An 18,324-nucleotide genomic window follows, 5' to 3' on the forward strand; every position below is an offset into this window, starting at 1 on the left:
TTGGTCTTGATCGAAATGCAAAATTTTGGCAAGTATACTGAAGCTTGTCTTCCTCCAGCCCCTCCTTAATCTTGTCATTTCCAAGAAGCTAAAGCTTGTCACCTGTAAGATGCTCTGGCAATGATATCTTGCTGACGTGATCATGTGTGCCGAACATCTTTCACATCAAGCTAGAGAAGAAAACAATATTTACTGGCGAACATGTACTTATGAACATCATCATACCACTCTTTTTTGTTTTTATGTGCTGCTATTTGTTGCAACTCTTAGAGGAACTCATAACTTACATCCTTTTTTCATATGATAATAGAGCCTAAAGCAGGCCGAGGGACCATAAGTGAGGGTCTGGCTTTTAAGGCTTGCAAGGCGGTTGTCAGCGAGGTCTTCGGCATCCAAAAGCAGGTAGTATCCTAGAAAATAAAAGATAAAGAAATCTCAGTTTGACACAGGAATAACATGCCGCTATATCATATTTATTGCGCAACTATGAAAAGAGTTATACTGCGGTGTGCTCATGCTTACTGCAAGTCGCAAAAACCATTTGGGGTATCTGGCCTCCGATTAAGCGAAATGTATAACGGTATTGCAACTGAAATGTGTTCCAGATTTGAGCCCTGTACCAGGACAAAGATTTCAGGAACTGTGAGGCTTCCGTGAAAGCTCTGTATCATTCCTTTGTAATTATTTGGCTGCGCTTCGGTAGACGGTAATAAGTAATTACTCCCTTATTCCATCACAAAATGAACAAGGGAGGGGAAAACCTCAGTTTGCTAGAGCCAACGTTTCGACAAGGGGACTTGTCTTCGTCTGGGCAAAGCGTTCATCATCGGCAGGGATTATATAGGGCCTTCGCTCCGAGGAGGAAGGCCCCGGGGGTGGGGAAGGAAAGTGGTGTGGGAGGGGATGCGTGTCAGGAAGGGGAGGGAGGTGAATCATCATTCGCTAGGCTGCAATAGTGCAACAACCTATATCCGGGGGGTATGCAATGAACAAAAGGCTTTGAAGGGGCTGCGACGGGGGGGGGGGGGGGGGAGGCGCTGGGTGAACCTGCAAAACTCAGATAAAAGGATTAGTCAGCGTGGTACAGGGAAATGATAACAAGGGGAAAAAAAAGGGGGGGGGGGCTGGCACTGGAAGGAGAAAGGAAGGGGGGCATTTCCAAGGAAGGACTAGGCAGGGGGGGGGGGGGAATGGCTTGTGTTCAGAGAAAGCCAAAAAGTGGGGGCAGAGGGGGGTAACAGGAGTGTCATGGTTTCCGAGAACTGGTAGCAGGGGATTAGAAGAAAAAGAAAAAAAAGGAAAAAAAAGTGAACAAAGGAAGAGGGTGACAAGGCCGGAAATGGGGTGGAAGATATGACTTGGGAAGGGTGCAAGGAGCGACAATATACTTATGTGAGGTTCTAGGAAATAGTCTGACCACGTGCAAGACATTTGTTAATATAAAATTATGCTGACCCTGGAATGTACCAGAGAGATTCCAGGTTTCCTCTGGACATGTTGATCCCTGTTGGTTGCAGTGTTTTAAATTTGTGGATTAGGAATGCTTCTCTGTATTTTCTGTCCCTAGTCGATTTGAAGCCTGACTGAAGAATGAACAATTTGAGTTCGTCGAATTTGTGATGGCGTTGATTAAAATGGGTCGACACTGCCTTCTGTTCATTCCGTGTTGTGTCAGCCCGGTGCCCGTTTAATCTGGCACTCATTGTTTGTCCGGTTTCTCCGATATATTGTTTCTGGCAGTAGGAGCACTGGAGCATGTAGATAATATTGGACGATGTGCAGTCAAAACTGGTCTTTATATCGAAACTGAAATCGCTTGCCGTACTTTTAACAGTAGTGTCCCTTTGTAAATGTTTGCATGTCTTGCATCTGGGTCGAGAGCATGAAGTTACTGTCGGTGGTGGTTTCTTACCGAGCCTAGCATGCACCAGGATGTCCCTCAGGTTTGTGTTGCGTCTGTATGTTACCCTTGGTGCGTCGGGAAATATTTTCTTGAGACGGTCGTTACCCGTTAAAATGGGGTGGTATTTCCGCAGGATATTGTTTATGTTTGGAAGCGCGTTTGAGTATTTCGTTATAAGTGCAGGAGGTCGTTGACTGTTAGCTTTTGTTCGTTTTTTAAGAACTACATCTCGTTTCAAAGTGGTTGCTCGTTGGAACGCATTATTAAGGGTTGTCTGTGGATGGTTTCTGGTGATTAGTGTGTTTTTTAGCGAGTGGAGGTGTTTCAGGTAGTCATCGTCGTCGCTACATATTCTTCTTAGTCTCGTTGCCTGTCCTACGAATATACCTTGTTTGCAGTGTCTTGGATGATGGCTAGTGAAATCTAAGTATTGTTGTCGGTCAGTAGGCTTCCTGTAAAGTGTGGTTTTGAGCTTGCTATTTTCTAAATGGACAGTGGTGTCAAGGAAATTGACTTGCGTTTTCGAGGAGTTGAAGGTGAATTTAATGCTGGGGTGGAATGAATTGAAATGTGTGACGAATGCCTTCAGGGTCTCAGCCCCATGCTCCCATATCATGAAAATATCGTCTATGTACCGCAGGTATATGAGTGGTTTTTTTAGAAATGAATTTAGAAGTTTAGATTCTAGTAGCCCCATAAAAATGTTCGCGTAGGTGGGTGCGAAGGGAGTGCCCATGCTTGTTCCAAATACTTGAAGGTAGTAAGAAGAATTGAATTCAAAGTAGTTGAGTGTTAGTACCAATTCAAGTAGCGTGAGGTACACTTCAGTTTCGTGCGGGTGAGGACTTTGAGTTAGAATTTTTAAGAGTGCGTCGATACCTTCATTAATGGGAATATTTGTGTACAAAGCGGCGACGTCAAGTGTGACAAGTATGCTATCTGCTGGGATAATGGAAGCGTCATTCAGAGACTCTATTATGCGGAGAAAGTGCGGTGTATCCTCGACAAAGGAAGGGAGGTGGGTGGGAATATCTGCAAGATAGTTGTTCAGGAAAATTGATAAGTTCTCTGTGGGCGTGTTATTGTTTGAAACGATAGGTCTGCCGGGGATATCTGCGGTAAACAAGTCTTCTGCGGAAACCTTATGGATTTTGGGAAGTAGGTAAAAGCGTCCTGCCTGTTTGTTTAGCGGATTTAAGAAGTGGTAATCGGACTGCGTGATTAGTTCTCTTGATAGTAAGTTTGCCAGTTTGTTCAGAATCAATTTGCAGAACTCTGAAGTGGGATCTGAAACTAATTTCCTATAATGACAAGGGTTGTTAAGTTGCCTAAAAGCTTCTTTCTTGTATTTTTCGGCTGGCAGGATAACTATGCTACCTCCTTTGTCTGCAGGTTTAATGACTATATCGGTTCTAGAAGCTAAGTGGTTCAGAGTAGCCTGTTCCGTTGGGGTAACGTTTCTGCGTTTTCGAGCTTGCTTTGTTTGGTCTATAATTTCTTTCGAGACAGATTTAATGTACAAGTCTAATTCGGGACTCTGCTGCGCTTCCGGCGTCCACGTGCTTTCGGCTTTGAGAGGGATGGGATTAAGGCTGGTTACTGCAGTAGGGTGAGGACGTGTTGACCACGTGTTACAGGAAAGAGCTAGGTTAGTAATTGGGGTGTTTGCTTTTTCGGCAAAGAATTCCTTAATTCGCAATCTTCGCGCAAATTCTGTGAGGTCTCTGTGAAGTTCATACTCGTTAAAATTATTGTTAGTTGGACAAAATGTAAGGCCATGCTTCAGAATCCGTTTGTCGCTATCACTTAGGGATTTGGAAATATCGACAATGTTGCTGTCAGTGTCCTGCGGCGGAAAATACGCATCTTTTGTCTGTATCGAAATTGGAGGGCGGTTGTTAAACTGTCCAGATGTATTCGTATCTAGCGGAAATTTATCTCTAATTTGTTTATGCTGCTGTTTATCGTGCAGCTTGCGTTCCTTTCTGGCTACAAAATCTGCTAGTGCCTGGCTTTCGCCCGAATTTAGTTCTATCTTACTAAGTTGATCATCGAGGGAATTTAACTGCTCTTGACAATGTTCTTTTAAAATAGCTATGAATGAAAGGGATGCGTCATTTGAAACCTTTTCCCATCGAGCGAGGAGTTCAGGCCTGAGCGCACCGAGGGAGCACCTAACATTAACTCGAAGTCCTTTGGGTATTGTCCTGCGCTGCGAGTAGGATTTGTAAGTGTGTAGGTGGAATCGGTAGTTAGTTTGTTTAGTGGCTATTTTTCTGGCGACCAGGAAATTTCGTCTTTTGGGTTCGGGGCGATTGGTGCTGCCAGATGTGAGTCATCTGCGCTTGTGCCGAGTGGACCTCTTGACGGGTGTTGTGTGTTTAGGGGACTTCTGTTTGGGGGTCGTATCGGTGTCGAGGTCCGCGTCGGTGACAATCTGGGTGCTAGTGTGCGTCACTAATCGCTTAGGTGTCTGTGTGAAGTGGTCGCTTTGTTGTTTAGTGGCTACTTTCGGTGTGATTCCTACGTGCTGTTCCGCTGGTGTGGGATCCACGGTTACCGTCTGTGTGCCAGCGTCGTGAGTCTCTGGAGTGAACTGTGTGGAGGTGTCCTGGGTCCTAGCGGGGGCAGGCTGTGTTCGTTCAGGGGTGTTGTCTCTTTTGTGGGTGGTCTGTTGTTGAGTGTTGGCCAGAGTGGGAGAGGGAGCATGAGTGGGCTGTAGCGTCCGCCTAAATGTGTTTCTCAGCCGGTACTTTATGTTGTCTGCCATTACTTGGACGCCAAAAAAATTAGGGTGAAGTCCATCTCTGGCCAGGAGTGCCTCGGGGTCATGATGGATCTGAGCGTGGTGGATGATTTCAACGTCTTTTTGGTAATGTTCCATGTCCAGCAAAAAATTGTTGAGCTTAAACGAGTCCTCTGCGTGAGCTGCGAGTTGGCGGAATTGTGGCATGTGTCTGTGGTGCAAGTTGACTACCCTAGGAAGCACGGTTGTCAAGTGCAGTTTCGTGTTTGGTCTGTTGGCATGGACCTCGTGTACCAGTGTATTCATGGCCTCAATGGTCTGTTCCGCACTGCTGTGTTTCAGGTCATTAGTCCCGCAGTGAATGACGAAGTGCGTGATGTTCTGTGGTGCAGCGGCTATCAGTTTCCTTATGTCATTGGTTTTGGCGCCGCTCTGAAACCTAATGTATGTTGCATGTTCTCCGGGAGGAAAGTGATTGTGGATGTGCTTGTATTGACTATCACCTATCAACGCTACATGTGCCAATGACGACGATGACTACCTGAAACACCTCCACTCGCTAAAAAACACACTAATCACCAGAAACCATCCACAGACAACCCTTAATAATGCGTTCCAACGAGCAACCACTTTGAAACGAGATGTAGTTCTTAAAAAACGAACAAAAGCTAACAGTCAACGACCTCCTGCACTTATAACGAAATACTCAAACGCGCTTCCAAACAAAACAATATCCTGCGGAAATACCACCCCATTTTAACGGGTAACGACCGTCTCAAGAAAATATTTCCCGACGCACCAAGGGTAACATACAGACGCAACACAAACCTGAGGGACATCCTGGTGCATGCTAGGCTCGGTAAGAAACCACCACCGACAGTAACTTCATGCTCTCGACCCAGATGCAAGACATGCAAACATTTACAAAGGGACACTACGGTTAAAAGTACGGCAAGCGATTTCAGTTTCGATATAAAGACCAGTTTTGACTGCACATCGTCCAATATTATCTACATGCTCCAGTGCTCCTACTGCCAGAAACAATATATCGGAGAAACCGGACAAACAATGAGTGCCAGATTAAACGGGCACCGGGCTGACACAACACGGAATGAACAGAAGGCAGTGTCGACCCATTTTAATCAACGCCATCACAAATTCGACGAACTCAAATTGTTCATTCTTCAGTCAGGCTTCAAATCGACTAGGGACAGAAAATACAGAGAAGCATTCCTAATCCACAAATTTAAAACACTGCAACCAACAGGGATCAACATGTCCAGAGGAAACCTGGAATCTCTCAGGTACATTCCAGGGTCAGCATAATTTTAAATTAACAAATGTCTTGCACGTGGTCAGACTATTTCCTAGAACCTCACATAAGTATATTGTCGCTCCTTGCACCCTTCCCAAGTCATATCTTCCACCCCATTTCCGGCCTTGTCACCCTCTTCCTTTGTTCACTTTTTTTTCCTTTTTTTTTTCTTTTTCTTCTAATCCCCTGCTACCAGTTCTCGGAAACCATGACACTCCTGTTACCCCCTCTGCCCCCACTTTTTGGCTTTCTCTGAACACAAGCCATTCCCCCCCCCCCCCCCCTGCCTAGTCCTTCCTTGGAAATGCCCCCCTTCCTTTCTCCTTCCAGTGCCAGCCCCCCCCCCCCTTTTTTTTTCCCCTTGTTATCATTTCCCTGTACCACGCTGACTAATCCTTTTATCTGAGTTTTGCAGGTTCACCCAGCGCCTCCCCCCCCCCGTCGCAGCCCCTTCAAAGCCTTTTGTTCATTGCATACCCCCCGGATATAGGTTGTTGCACTATTGCAGCCTAGCGAATGATGATTCACCTCCCTCCCCTTCCTGACACGCATCCCCTCCCACACCACTTTCCTTCCCCACCCCCCGGGGCCTTCCTCCTCGGAGCGAAGGCCCTATATAATCCCTGCCGATGATGAACGCTTTGCCCAGACGAAGACAAGTCCCCTTGTCGAAACGTTGGCTCTAGCAAACTGAGGTTTTCCCCTCCCTTGTTCATTTTGTGATCGCCAAGGACCATCTACCGCACCCTCTCTCTACCATCCCTTATTCCATGTGGCGCAAACAAATCCTGGGGTGATCCAAACAAGTAACCCACCACTGCACAATCTACCTCTAAAGGTTGTTCCATTTCTGGAGGATTTAATGCGCTAGCACTAAGAAAATACACACAGCACAAAAACAAAACCCAATAGGCCGGTTCGTTGGTCTTGTAGTTTTGTTTTTGATTTATTTCTGGTTTCCTGGTGGTAGCATATTAAATCCTTTTGTATGTACAACCAACTATACCATTTTCCACCCTGTGCTTCGAGATCTTCTTGTCCAAGCTGAAGCTGGCCTTCTTCGTATGCAAGCCTGAAGCGGTGTTCCCCGTTCGGCAGCTTCTGCCCATCTGGTCCAGATGCTTAGCATCAGGCCAACTTCTTGGTATTCCAAGGTTAGCAGTATCTCAGTCTCATTTCATGCAAAAGCGAAAATGTATCGCTGAAAATTGCATCCCATATATAAATAAATGGTAATCAGAAAACTAAGTAACCCAAGCCTAACTCGTAATTTAAAAGTTTTGGCGGGGATTGAATGTTTCTTTTTGTCTCAAGCTGTACTTTTCATATGCATTATATGTCTGCCTTTGTGCACTGCATAAGCGTCTCTTCCCATGGGGCAGCGAGCAGGGCAACTTAGGTCACCATCGTATTTTCCCGTCTTTTTGAATCTTTATATCAATTTTGCGTTGATTTATTTATTAACCTTCTGAGAAAGTTGTAGTCAATCGGCTTATAATGGTGACGATGACTATCGAAACTTTTAAGCATATGCCAGATTAAACAAGGTGCAGTTATGATTTTGGCACATTCTCGCGACATGCGCATTGGTTTGCCGCACTTTCTAGCCCTACACTTTCTAGCCCTGCATTCCAAAGCCAAGCACGTTACGGCTTCACAATGAAGCACTTCCAAAATCTTACGAATCCGCCCCAGGAATCTAATTAAAGTCGAAAGAAAACAATCTGCCAATGATTTTGGCAAGGAGTTTACACGGATCTAAGTTGAGAGATCATCACGCTACCGATTTCAGAGTGTAGCACGCTTTTTTACCTATTTCATGCGTGAAAAAGGACCACAGCGTACAATAGAAGACATTGAAACAGCAAGATGATTCATATAAATGCAAAACAGAGGAAAGCAGTCAAATCAATCAGTGCGCTTTGGAGGCCAAGAACCTTATGATAGGCAGAGCATATGCCAATGAATAGAAAAAATTATTGAGCGCCACAAAAAAAATCTTTTTATAATTTCTTCTCAAACTTATAATATGGTGTTGGGCAAGCTGGCGCATAATTTTAAGTTGCTTCCAGCGCATCATCACGATAGTGACCAGAAGAGCAGAAGCACTACTTTCAACAAAGCTGGTGGTCTTTGATGCAGGCACGGGTGCTCTGGGTTGTGCAGACGGCAGAACTTTGTAAGGTAAACCATTTCTCGCCTTCGCTATAATCCGCCTTTGTGTATATGCTGGCTGCAAAACTGGCCTATTTAATAGAATATTCGGGGAAATGAACGGGGCTAAAACTGAGAAAATTCTTTTGTACATAATATTGGCAGTGGTTTGCGGGTTCAACGCCCCGAAACTTTACATGTGTTTTAAGGAACGCAGTAGTGGAAGACTCCACACTAATTTCAGCCACCTTGTGTACTTGAACATGCAGGACAACGGGCGGTGTAAAGCTACTTTCCGTTTCGTCTCCATCAAAATGCACCCGCCACGGCAAGGAATTGATCTCACGACAGTGGGCTGAAAGTCCGAACACAACAACCACTACGCCCGCACGGCGAATATAAACTTTAGACTCAGTTTAGAGGCATTTATTTCACCGTACTGTTTAGCTAAATGTTTGACAGCTAAGGCATTGTGTGCGCACGGAGCTGAACTCCCGACAAACAGACCTTTACTCCGGATCACGAAACTAGCCGTGTCTCACCTTCAGCTGTGCCCAAAGTATGGTCTTTGTCGAGACCCGTTGACTGCGAGACGGTTGGTCCTTGGCTGCGGTACCACTGCGCGTAGGTGAGTTCCTTGTCGTTGTACCAGTTGCACATATCCTCTTCGAAGGAGCAGCTCCCAGATGGAGGGCAAGCTGCGTCGCCTAGGGCGATATCGTCAACGGCGACTGCAGTGCCTGGCTCACCGGACGTTATTCCCTCGAACACCGTCTGTGCAGACGAAAAAAAAGGGAATCGAATTGCATTTTTGTCGATAGCAAAAAATTAACGAGCTGAGATTCCACATTTTAAGGCGAAAGCCTTTAATGGTTCATGCTCGCGGTGTCCGTCCGTGGTCGCAGTGTCCGTCTGTGCGCTGGAATCGTGCCAACTGTGGCCTCTCCTCCGCGCAGCGGTGCAACCTCCTCCCCACGTTAGCAACCGACGCGCCGGTGGGGGGTGCATCTGTGCATAGCAACCGTGACGTCACACAGTAGCTGTAGAACGAGCGCGCGCGCGTCGGTGGTGGCAGCTGCACCGCCGCTCCTTCGCCGGACGTATTGTTGCAGTCGATTGAGTGAGACGCATGGCTCCCAAGCGGCCCAGTGATTCCGCGCCAAGCGGCTCGGGGAAGCGGCAGTGGGTTGACCACAAGGCTTTCTGCAAGTGCACTTTAGAATTTCCAAAGTGCCTTCGGTAATTTTTGAACGCCAGCGTTCATAATTACCAAGATTCTTAGGCGTAAACTGATAAAACTAATAAAGGATACGCGGGTTCATACTGATATATAGGATTAATTTTATGCGGTGTCATCCCTGTAATATCGCGCTCGTACTGAAACATCTTAAATAGTCATTCGAAGGAGGGATGCCTGCGTTCGCGAAGCGCCTAATACTTCTGTGGGCGACCGACCTATATTGCCGTAAATATTAACTGCCAAATTTTAACATAAGTTGATTGTCTAACATGATTTAACATCTTAGTTCGCCTCCTATTTTTTCATTTTCAAATAAAATAGAGCACGAAGACCAAGCAATTCACAATGATGACTTGGTTGCGATTGTTGCCGAATAGATTGTTGCGTCCATTAATGGGCAGCCTTCTCCACAGTGCTGGACTGGTGTGTAGCAGGAGAAACAGAATGAAACCTTAGCGCAGCTTTTCCGCTATAGCGTGGTGCTTGTGATGAGGCCACTTGTATGTGTATGCGGCTTCTTTGAGTTTAAACAGAGCCCATCGAACTCCTAAATGGAATAAAATTTTGTTTTTTTTGTTTGCACAGCATCGCGTAACTACATAACGTAGCCCATATCCGCACATAATATATTCAATAACATTCCCCAACTTAAGCCAGCAGCGAAATCAGAGGATACACCAAAAAGTCCTCTTAGTGGCTGAACAGATTGCAGACTGCTGCGTTTGTTCCTCTTGATGGCGGCTTCCAGTGTAATAATTTTTGACCCCAGATTGTTTTGTATTCTTGCTTAGAGGTGAAGACTGCGAAATACTATTGGTTATTTCAATTAAATTTTCGCATTTCTGCCTGCTCGTGATCGTAGCAATGTGATAGTAAAAGGCGATTTACGTGTGCTCAATTCGATACCTTCCTAAAGTATGAGCCATCGTGTCACTGCTATCAAGCAAAAGCAGAAGTGTTGACATTAAGTGAATTAAAATGCTACTTCGGATGTCCGACATTGGTGTGATAAGAACCCCCTTCCTCCACTCTTCGTTACTCTTCAAGACACTGTGCGCTCCTAAGGCGAAAGATCTGAAGACTAGAAAAGGCGCAATTCAGAGCTGCTTCTTTCAGTTCTAGTGATTAAATTTCGCAAGCTGGTGATGGATCACCGGCACAGGTCTGGTGACTCTCTATCAGCGCTCTATCAGAAGTTCTCGCGCCTAATTCACGCCGTTACTTGTTAGCGGCGAGCTGCAGTTCCTTCTCTGCCGCAGCGCTTCACGATCAGCATTCGCATCATGAATTATTCGACACTGCTCGCTCAGTCAATAGCGCTCAGCATCTTGTGTAGGAATCGGCGCTAGATGGAGCATGCAAAGCAAATTGCAGTTTAGGTGTGTTTACTATTTTTTCTCGTCCCGCCGGCACTGAGTTGTATTCCATCGGCACGAAAACATGAAGGACAGTTAAGTTCACCTTAAGAGTGAGACGCGATGGCGTTAAAGGGTCCCTACCGTCGCTTGGGGTTCGCAAAACTCCAAGAATGAATGAGTATGACGGGAACACTGGGAATCAGCGTGAGATAAATATTAGAGTAGAAGGGTTGTTTTGTAGGCCAGTTGGTCATAAATATAGTTACATATAGTGGTCATATAGTGGTCATACATATAGTCATACATGTGCATATACATATAATTGGCCATACACTGCAAAGAATGCGGCTGTTTCCCGCTCTTCAGTGGTACAGTTATTTTAGACCGCAGAAAAGGCAAGCTTCAAAGAGAAATTTTTGAAGGAGCAGTCATCCTTCGTTCGGGGACAAACACATGCGTGAGCAATCCATCTGTGACGCTTCTCAAGAGAGAATTAGAATTCCTATCAGAATGATTAGATTTGGGGCATGACGATTTTCGCTTGTGTCACACGTGCCATGGGTGCTAATCATTTTGTGCCTAATGCTCTCTGCACTGCATGTTATCTTTTTTCTTTTTTGTCGTTGATGAGGGCTAAGCATATATTCGTTGACGCGGGTTTCAATAAAATCAGTTGTTAGTTGGCGCTCTGTGGTGTTTTTTCTACGTTTTGTCCTTGTCTGCCGCGCTGAAGCATTTCTTGAAATAAATATTAGAGAGGAACGTCGCTGTAAGTTTGGGTCAATCAATAACCGCTAACAATGAATATATAACCACCGTAGCATACGATGGGGAGGGGGAACAACCAGAAAAAAAAAGTTGCGTAATGATTCATGGATTCGTCACTGAAGATCTGCTCTCTTATACAAAGGCTTGTCTAGGACAGTGGCCAGTGCGATGCCTGTTCTCTACCTGTTTCAGCCAGGAAACATAGTGAAGCCTGCGTTTTCTAGGTTATGTGGATAGCATTTAATATAGGCGGTATGAAAGACTCACTGTGACATCCCCTTGGTAGGAAGCCAAGTCGACAGCAGCCGAGTACCAGCGCTGCGTGCTCGCTTCAGCTGCTGTTGCGAACCATAGAGACTCCTCCTGGCCCTCATTCAGCACCCGAGTGACATTCAGCGTTTCGGTTGTGCCACCAGCGACGAAGAACCAGAATCGGAGGCACTTGGGCTGAGATGTGCCGTGCCATCCTTGAGGGCTCACCATGCGGCCACTGGGAGACTTCGCCAAAGCAAAGCTTCCTGCAAAATGGAAACTTGAAAGTTTTCCTTCCAGAACAAAAAAATGGCTGAGGCTTAGCTAAGGTTAAGCCTAGTCAGATGCGAAGCATATTGATGGCTAGGCTTGGTAATACATGGCTTTCCTTGGTTGAATACTTGGTCATTTTAATACAACCACTAGAAGCCTTCGTCGTGGGGGAAGACAACGGCATGGCTACAGCGGAACGCGGACTAACCCCGAGACGCGCGTTGGGTGAGCGCCTGGATTGCCACGGAAGCCGCGTCCGCCTGCCCGGTGGAGCGAGCGTTTCACCTACACCGAGTGTGAACGCGCGTTCGAAATGCGCGGGAGTGTGACGTCACCATACCACGTGATTCACACGACGTGCAACCGCAGCGACGGCACAAGTTGGAGCCCCGTCTCTCATCTGTCGTGAAGTCATTGTGTCACGTGGTGTGACGTCACCATACCACGTGGTCTGCACGGCGTGCAACCGCAGCGACGGCACGAGTTGTAGCCCCGTCTCTCATCTGTCGTGACGTCATTGTGTCACGTGGTGTGCACGGCGTGTAACCGTCACGAAGGGCTTGGGTTACCTATTGTAATATGCTTCGCATAATAATTCGACTCAAGGCTAAAGAAAAATAGCTACTGTTGTTTTTTGAATCTTGGCATCGTACAGAAGGAGATAAACAGCCTGCCTCCGCTCTAATGACGGCCAGTAAAAAAGGCAGTAGCACGCTGGTGGTGGCTCCAGCTTGTTTCACTAGAGTTAGTATGGGGATAATGTGCTCAGAGGAAGTCTTAAAATATAGAATTATATTAGCAAATATATGGCGCTCTTACTGTCCGTTTCTTTATATCTTTTCCTGTGTGTGTGCCTTTTTGCGCCGTTAAAAAGTTTGTAGCATGAGCCAACAAACCTTGCATCAAGTACTTAATATATAGAATGCAGCCTCAGCCACCAACGTTTGGTTTTATTTAGAACTGAGACTGAAGCCATGCCTACTGCGATCTTATTAGTATACAATCTGCGGTCCATGACTACGGAGGTGAACTGAGGAGGGGTTGCACAATTTTTGCAGGACCCTCCATCCCATGGACTCATGTGGCGGGTTCGCATAATGAGGTGTGTCCAGGATAAGGTCGAACTGGACGGAGGCGGTAGTACATGGCGTACTACGTCCGCCACTGTGGGCGAGGGTGGCGCTGGTGAACACTCTCAAGGTTCCCTTACGCTACATATATATATCTCCGAAAGCAGGAGGTTGGACAGCCGCCGCCGTAGCACAGTTGGTAGAGCACCGGACGCGAAATTCGGAGGTCGTCCAATTGGATTCCGCCGCCAGCATGTGCTTGTTTTTTCTTCTGCCTTTTATTAATCTGCCGTTGATAAGAACTAGAAAATTTATAATAAAAAAAGGCATCCCTAAGTTATTTGGTTTCAGTGACTGTTGGCGTCGGTTATTTACGTCATAAAGAGCAGCTCTTTCCGTTCCCTTGTCTGCTACGTAGAAAGTAGTGTGGGCAGGTAAAAAGAAACTGAAACGGTATTTCCAAGCTTGCAAAACACCATTCCTATCGCCGTTGTATCGTTACTGCATAGAGGCCATAAAAATGTGCGACATAAAAATGAACAACATCCTTCGAACGCGTTAGAAGTAATAATCCGCACCTGATTCTCTACTGCACTATTTCGGTTTGTTCTCTGGACCCGGGAAAACACGACGACAATAAGCTGAAGCCAGTTTCGTGCAGCACGCGTTGACCATTTTTCTCCAGCATAAAGGCCGAGTATTGTCACAAATTATCCGTTTTCTTACTTCGCTAGCCCTGTCGCATGCATCTGCCAGGCATCGCCTCAAAAGCTGCCTGGACAAAATTGTTCGCTGACTCCTAATTGCCACAAAAATATTTGACTGTATGGACAAAATGTGTCCTCAAAAATTCCTGCAGCTAAGAGTAGACTGCCAGCCAAAGCGGCGATGATGATTCCTGTATATGGGTCAAAACATCAGGCTAGTAAGTGGTACTTAGTTTAGTTTTGCTCTGGATGTATACAGGCAACACCAGTGTTTAACGGTGCTCCCAAAAATGGGCTCAGACCTCATGCGTTCGATGGCGTTAAGTAAGAAAAAGAGAACGTATTCCTTTACGTTAGCATTGTATCTCACCAGAAGGTCCTCCGCTACCGTGATCAGTAGCCGGCAGCATCAAGTTGTTGCCCTGTGTCACTTCCCAGTTGTGGAGCTGCCAGCCGCAAGTGCCGGAGTCAAACGTACACACTGCCACGAGTAGAACAGAAAAAAAGGAGAGTAAGGCACAGGCAAAAAGTTATAAACATGGGCGATGCTTGATCTCCTCTAAGAGAGCAGTGTCACAGCATTAGAGATCCCTCCCGCTAAGTACTGCTTCCCTTCACTTTAGCTAACACCGAACGAACGCGCCTCAGTGGCGGATGCGTCCGTGTTGCCAAATGGGCCCGAAGAAGCACGCTGCAGACCATTTTTTAATTCTCACGGCAACATTTCAACATTCCCTGAGATAACAGCGCCGATTATAGATCTCAGTGTGATGCTACTGAACTGCTCCTAAGAAACTGCATGTTTTTAAATAACGACCCCTACTTCACCAGAAGTTTGAAAATAAGTGAGCTCCTGCATACAGTATGTACATTTATGCGTTATGCCTATCTACTTCCAAAGCCCATCATTTTTTTCGAGCCTGACGTTCTGTATTTTGCAAGTGGCGTGATATTCTTCAACACTTTGAATAACGGTTTTCAAAATTGCGTTAGAGCTGCACGAGTGAAAAATACGTACATTTTCCAGTGTCACATTGGCCGTCTGTAAGCTCGAGGTGGTCAATTGCAATAACTCCAGGAGAGTATTTTCTGATTTTGGCCTCGAAAACAAACTGAAAAAGTACGCAGATACAAAATAAAGCAGTGATTTGAAAGAGCGGAGCGGTGACAAAACTCGCTTAACTGATACAGAAATTTTAAGCTATAAAAATAATTCAGTGACAATATAGAAATTACTCTCCGTCCTAATCATTTGCCGCTCTGTTACAAATCTTAGCTAGGTCCACAACCCAGACATCTTGGATATGCATGTCCCTAGACGGATTTATGACTTTCTCGTGGGACAGGCGGTCCTACTTGCCGAGCGTATTTCCCGGACTTTCTTTGTCGAAATAAGGAAGGTTTCCCGGTTTCGTACCGCAAATCTACCGGTCACGGCTGGGAAGGGTTGTGGGAGGGGTGCAGCCGCCCCCGGCATCAATCTGGCATTGTCCGTTCCACTTTGAAGAGGTCTCATTCCCTTTGACACGAAAAGTTTCCGCCAATTTCAGCCAGGATGCAAACCACTCAAAGCTTTAAAATTGTGAGGACCTGTTGTAACTATTTTATGCATTCGCTTCTCAAAAGTAACTTTGGTTTCCGAGGCATACTCTTCTAAAACTTAATGTGGTAACATTAAAAGCATAGGAGCTGCTTGCACTCACAGTTGTTAGCAGGCCCCTCACCTGCTTTCAGCACTGAGCTATTCCTCCATGTTGAGCGCGCATTAGAATTGCACTTACGTGCAGAATAGAGTTTCTCATATAAGGAAAGAAGCAAACACACAGACATATTGAAAAACAGCATGGATTCATAAGTTTTTGCAAGAGGCATGGAACATCACCACTGGCAATAAAACGGCCCTACAACACTCTTCATTAAAGTGGTAGTACGACTGAGATGTGAAGGGAATGTGATTCACAAATATCCTCGACCAAGGATTGCTTGAATGCGTTTTGCAGAACCCGAGTTATGTGCAGTAAAAAAATTGGCTGGGTCTTAGCTAAGGTTAAGCCTGGATATCTCGAAGCGAAAAGCTGCGGTGGCGCGGATTCGCCGCCAGGGGGCAACGCGGGTCGAACGCTCTGCACATGGGCTCCGGCTAAATGTGTGTTTCCCCGGAAATTTTCGTCACAGCGGCCAACCAACTGTTCAAGCAAGCGCCAAACATCTCCAAGGACCTACGAAAGTCCAGGTGTGTGAACCTGAACTCATCCTTTCCTGCATTCTGGCCCGGTTCTGTGCAGCTGCGGAACGCCACCTCGATAAGCCTGACGGCAACCTCCCCAACGCGCCAAGCCGGCGAGCCCGGCCTCCCCATGGAGTTCCAGGTGGAGGGACGCACCGTACCAGAACACGAATTCGAGCCCAAGACTCGAGCAGAAAGGCAAGCGATTGCAGCTGTCACCCATAAACCGCTTCAAACGCCTGGCACCGCCGGTAACGCTCACCCAAACGGCAGAAACGCCCACCTCTCCGCCGCGACAAACGGCAGAGCCGCGGCGGCATGCGCCTCTCCTGTGACGTCACGCGGTTTTTGCAGAGTCGCAGCAGCGGCGGCTCCGACCACCTGCGCCTCTCCTGTGACGTCACGCAGTTCGCGCATGCGCACCTGCGGCTTTTTCGGATGACGGGGCCCACGCTAGCCTCGGTGTTGACTAGCCTAGTGAAGCTTTTCGGTTCAAAAGTCTTAATTTCAGCGCCTCCGCGCCTTTCTCCTTCCTCTCGTCAGTTTTTGCACGCTCAAAGGTCGGTGTCCCTCTGCCGACATTAATCACTCGGCCCCACTAGGGGGTTGCCGACGCGGCGGAGTGGCCACGTCCACGGTTGCTGCATGACCGCTGAAAGAATCTAACCAATGGGCGTCGCTTAATCGCCACACGCAGGGGCGTGACAAGTGGAAGGGGCGCGAGGTTGGAAAAGTCGCCAGAAAGGGCGAGCAACTTTCGAGCGCGGCTGTGGATCCTCTGCTGCGTGCAGAAGTGTATCATTTGACTCAGACGTTCCACAAAACATAAAAATGCGATTGAGAGAGCTTATGCGTGATGCTCAAAACGTGTTACAGGGCATTTTTAACGAGATTATAACTGAGCTTTGAGGAAACGTGGAGACTGCGTCAAGTGATTTTTTTGGCCTAGTTTATGAGAATTTGTAAAGTCTGACTCCTTTAATTTTTGGCGTAAGATGACTTAATGTGAGAAAGAAATCAATAAAAAAGTTGGCGAAAAAACTTTTAGGATTGGGGCTGAAATAGCTGAGGAATAGCTGAGAAGGTAACACGAAAAAGAAATAAAAGCGCTCATTTAAATACATAAAATATTCAGGCCAGATCTCCTGTCTATGTTGATATAGCATGACATTAAAACTCTACAGATCCAGCCGGTCTGCAGAATGCATTCTCAAGGCGATGCACAATAGAATTAACAGCAATTTTACATATTTCAGGCTCCCATTACCTACTGGACCACTATATTTACATTAGAAACAGAGCATGTGTGGTTTCTGTGCACAGAAAAGGAGATCAATTGCCTGTTCACATTTACCGATTTCATTTACACGCAGTTCTTGGTAAACAGCCCTTCTTGTGTGAACTGCGCCTGTGATGAGACAATCACCCATATCTTGTGTGAGTGCCCTGCCTTTGTAGCCGAAAGACATAAGCTGCGATGTGCTTTGGACCGCCTGGACCCTCGCCCTTTCACAGAGGCCAAGATCCTCGGTCCGTGGCCACAACAGTCAACTGCCATCAAGGCTTACAAGGCACTCTTTCGCTTTTTGAGAGCGACTGCTTTAATTGACAGACTGTGATTATTTCCCGTTACTTCTCTCTTTCCTCTTTAATTCCCCTGATTCCCTTCCCCTGTGCAGGGTAGCCAACCGGAATCCTTTCTGGTTAACATCCCTGCCTTTCCCCCCCTCTCTCTCTCTCTCTCTCTCTCTCTCTCTCTTGCAAGTATATTGTTATCACATATTTACGTGGTTTCCTGTTGGAACACAAGCTTTGTATCGAAACAAAATCTGTTCAGACGAACATTGTCTACAGCTACTCAGAGTGTGGTTTATTCCTGAACCTGCTCATGTTCTGGATATGTCCGGACAAACAAATATATTTGGGTTTTACTTGAGAAAGGCTTTGATAGGGTGCTGCAAGGCAGACGTTTGCGCACCATTTGTGATGTATCGGTGCCCTTTTAATAATATTTGGTGGATTCAAGCCTACTGTATATAGAGAGACAAGAATAGGAAAAAAATGAATAAAGCCTCTTTGAGGGCACACCATTGAAGTTTAGGAGTTCTGCAATGTTTTGTGCTAGAGCTAGTTTTGTTTTTAATTTATGTGGGCAATTTAGATACCGTTGTCCCTGAGAAAGTGTTTGTGAAGTCAGTGGGGAAGGATTCTGCTGTTATCAGGCAAATTTACACCAAAAATCACCAAGCTTTTGCTCAGAAAGCTATTTTCAACTATTTACGTGGTGTGTTTAAAATGATGTACGCAGCCG

General features: G+C 46.3%; 1 protein-coding gene across 1 annotated transcript in view; it reads right to left on the minus strand.

Moving 5' to 3' along the window:
- The window catches only part of LOC149370513 (MAM and LDL-receptor class A domain-containing protein 1-like), a 171,521-nt gene that overhangs the window by 19,223 nt on the left and 133,974 nt on the right, over positions 1–18,324 (minus strand). Inside the window, exons 52-56 of the mRNA XM_089577892.1 lie at positions 14,805–14,898; positions 14,157–14,267; positions 11,752–12,002; positions 8,661–8,892; positions 288–410 (exon numbers count right to left, since the gene is read on the minus strand). Of these exons, the coding sequence (XP_089434018.1) occupies positions 288–410; positions 8,661–8,892; positions 11,752–12,002; positions 14,157–14,267; positions 14,805–14,898 (811 nt within the window). The remainder of the gene's footprint in view (positions 1–287; positions 411–8,660; positions 8,893–11,751; positions 12,003–14,156; positions 14,268–14,804; positions 14,899–18,324) is intronic.

The sequence above is a fragment of the Amblyomma mixtum genome, chromosome 1 (assembly GCF_055824585.1).
Source record: "Amblyomma mixtum isolate Tamu chromosome 1, ASM5582458v1, whole genome shotgun sequence".
In the NCBI taxonomy this organism is placed as follows: Eukaryota; Metazoa; Arthropoda; class Arachnida; order Ixodida; family Ixodidae; genus Amblyomma; species Amblyomma mixtum.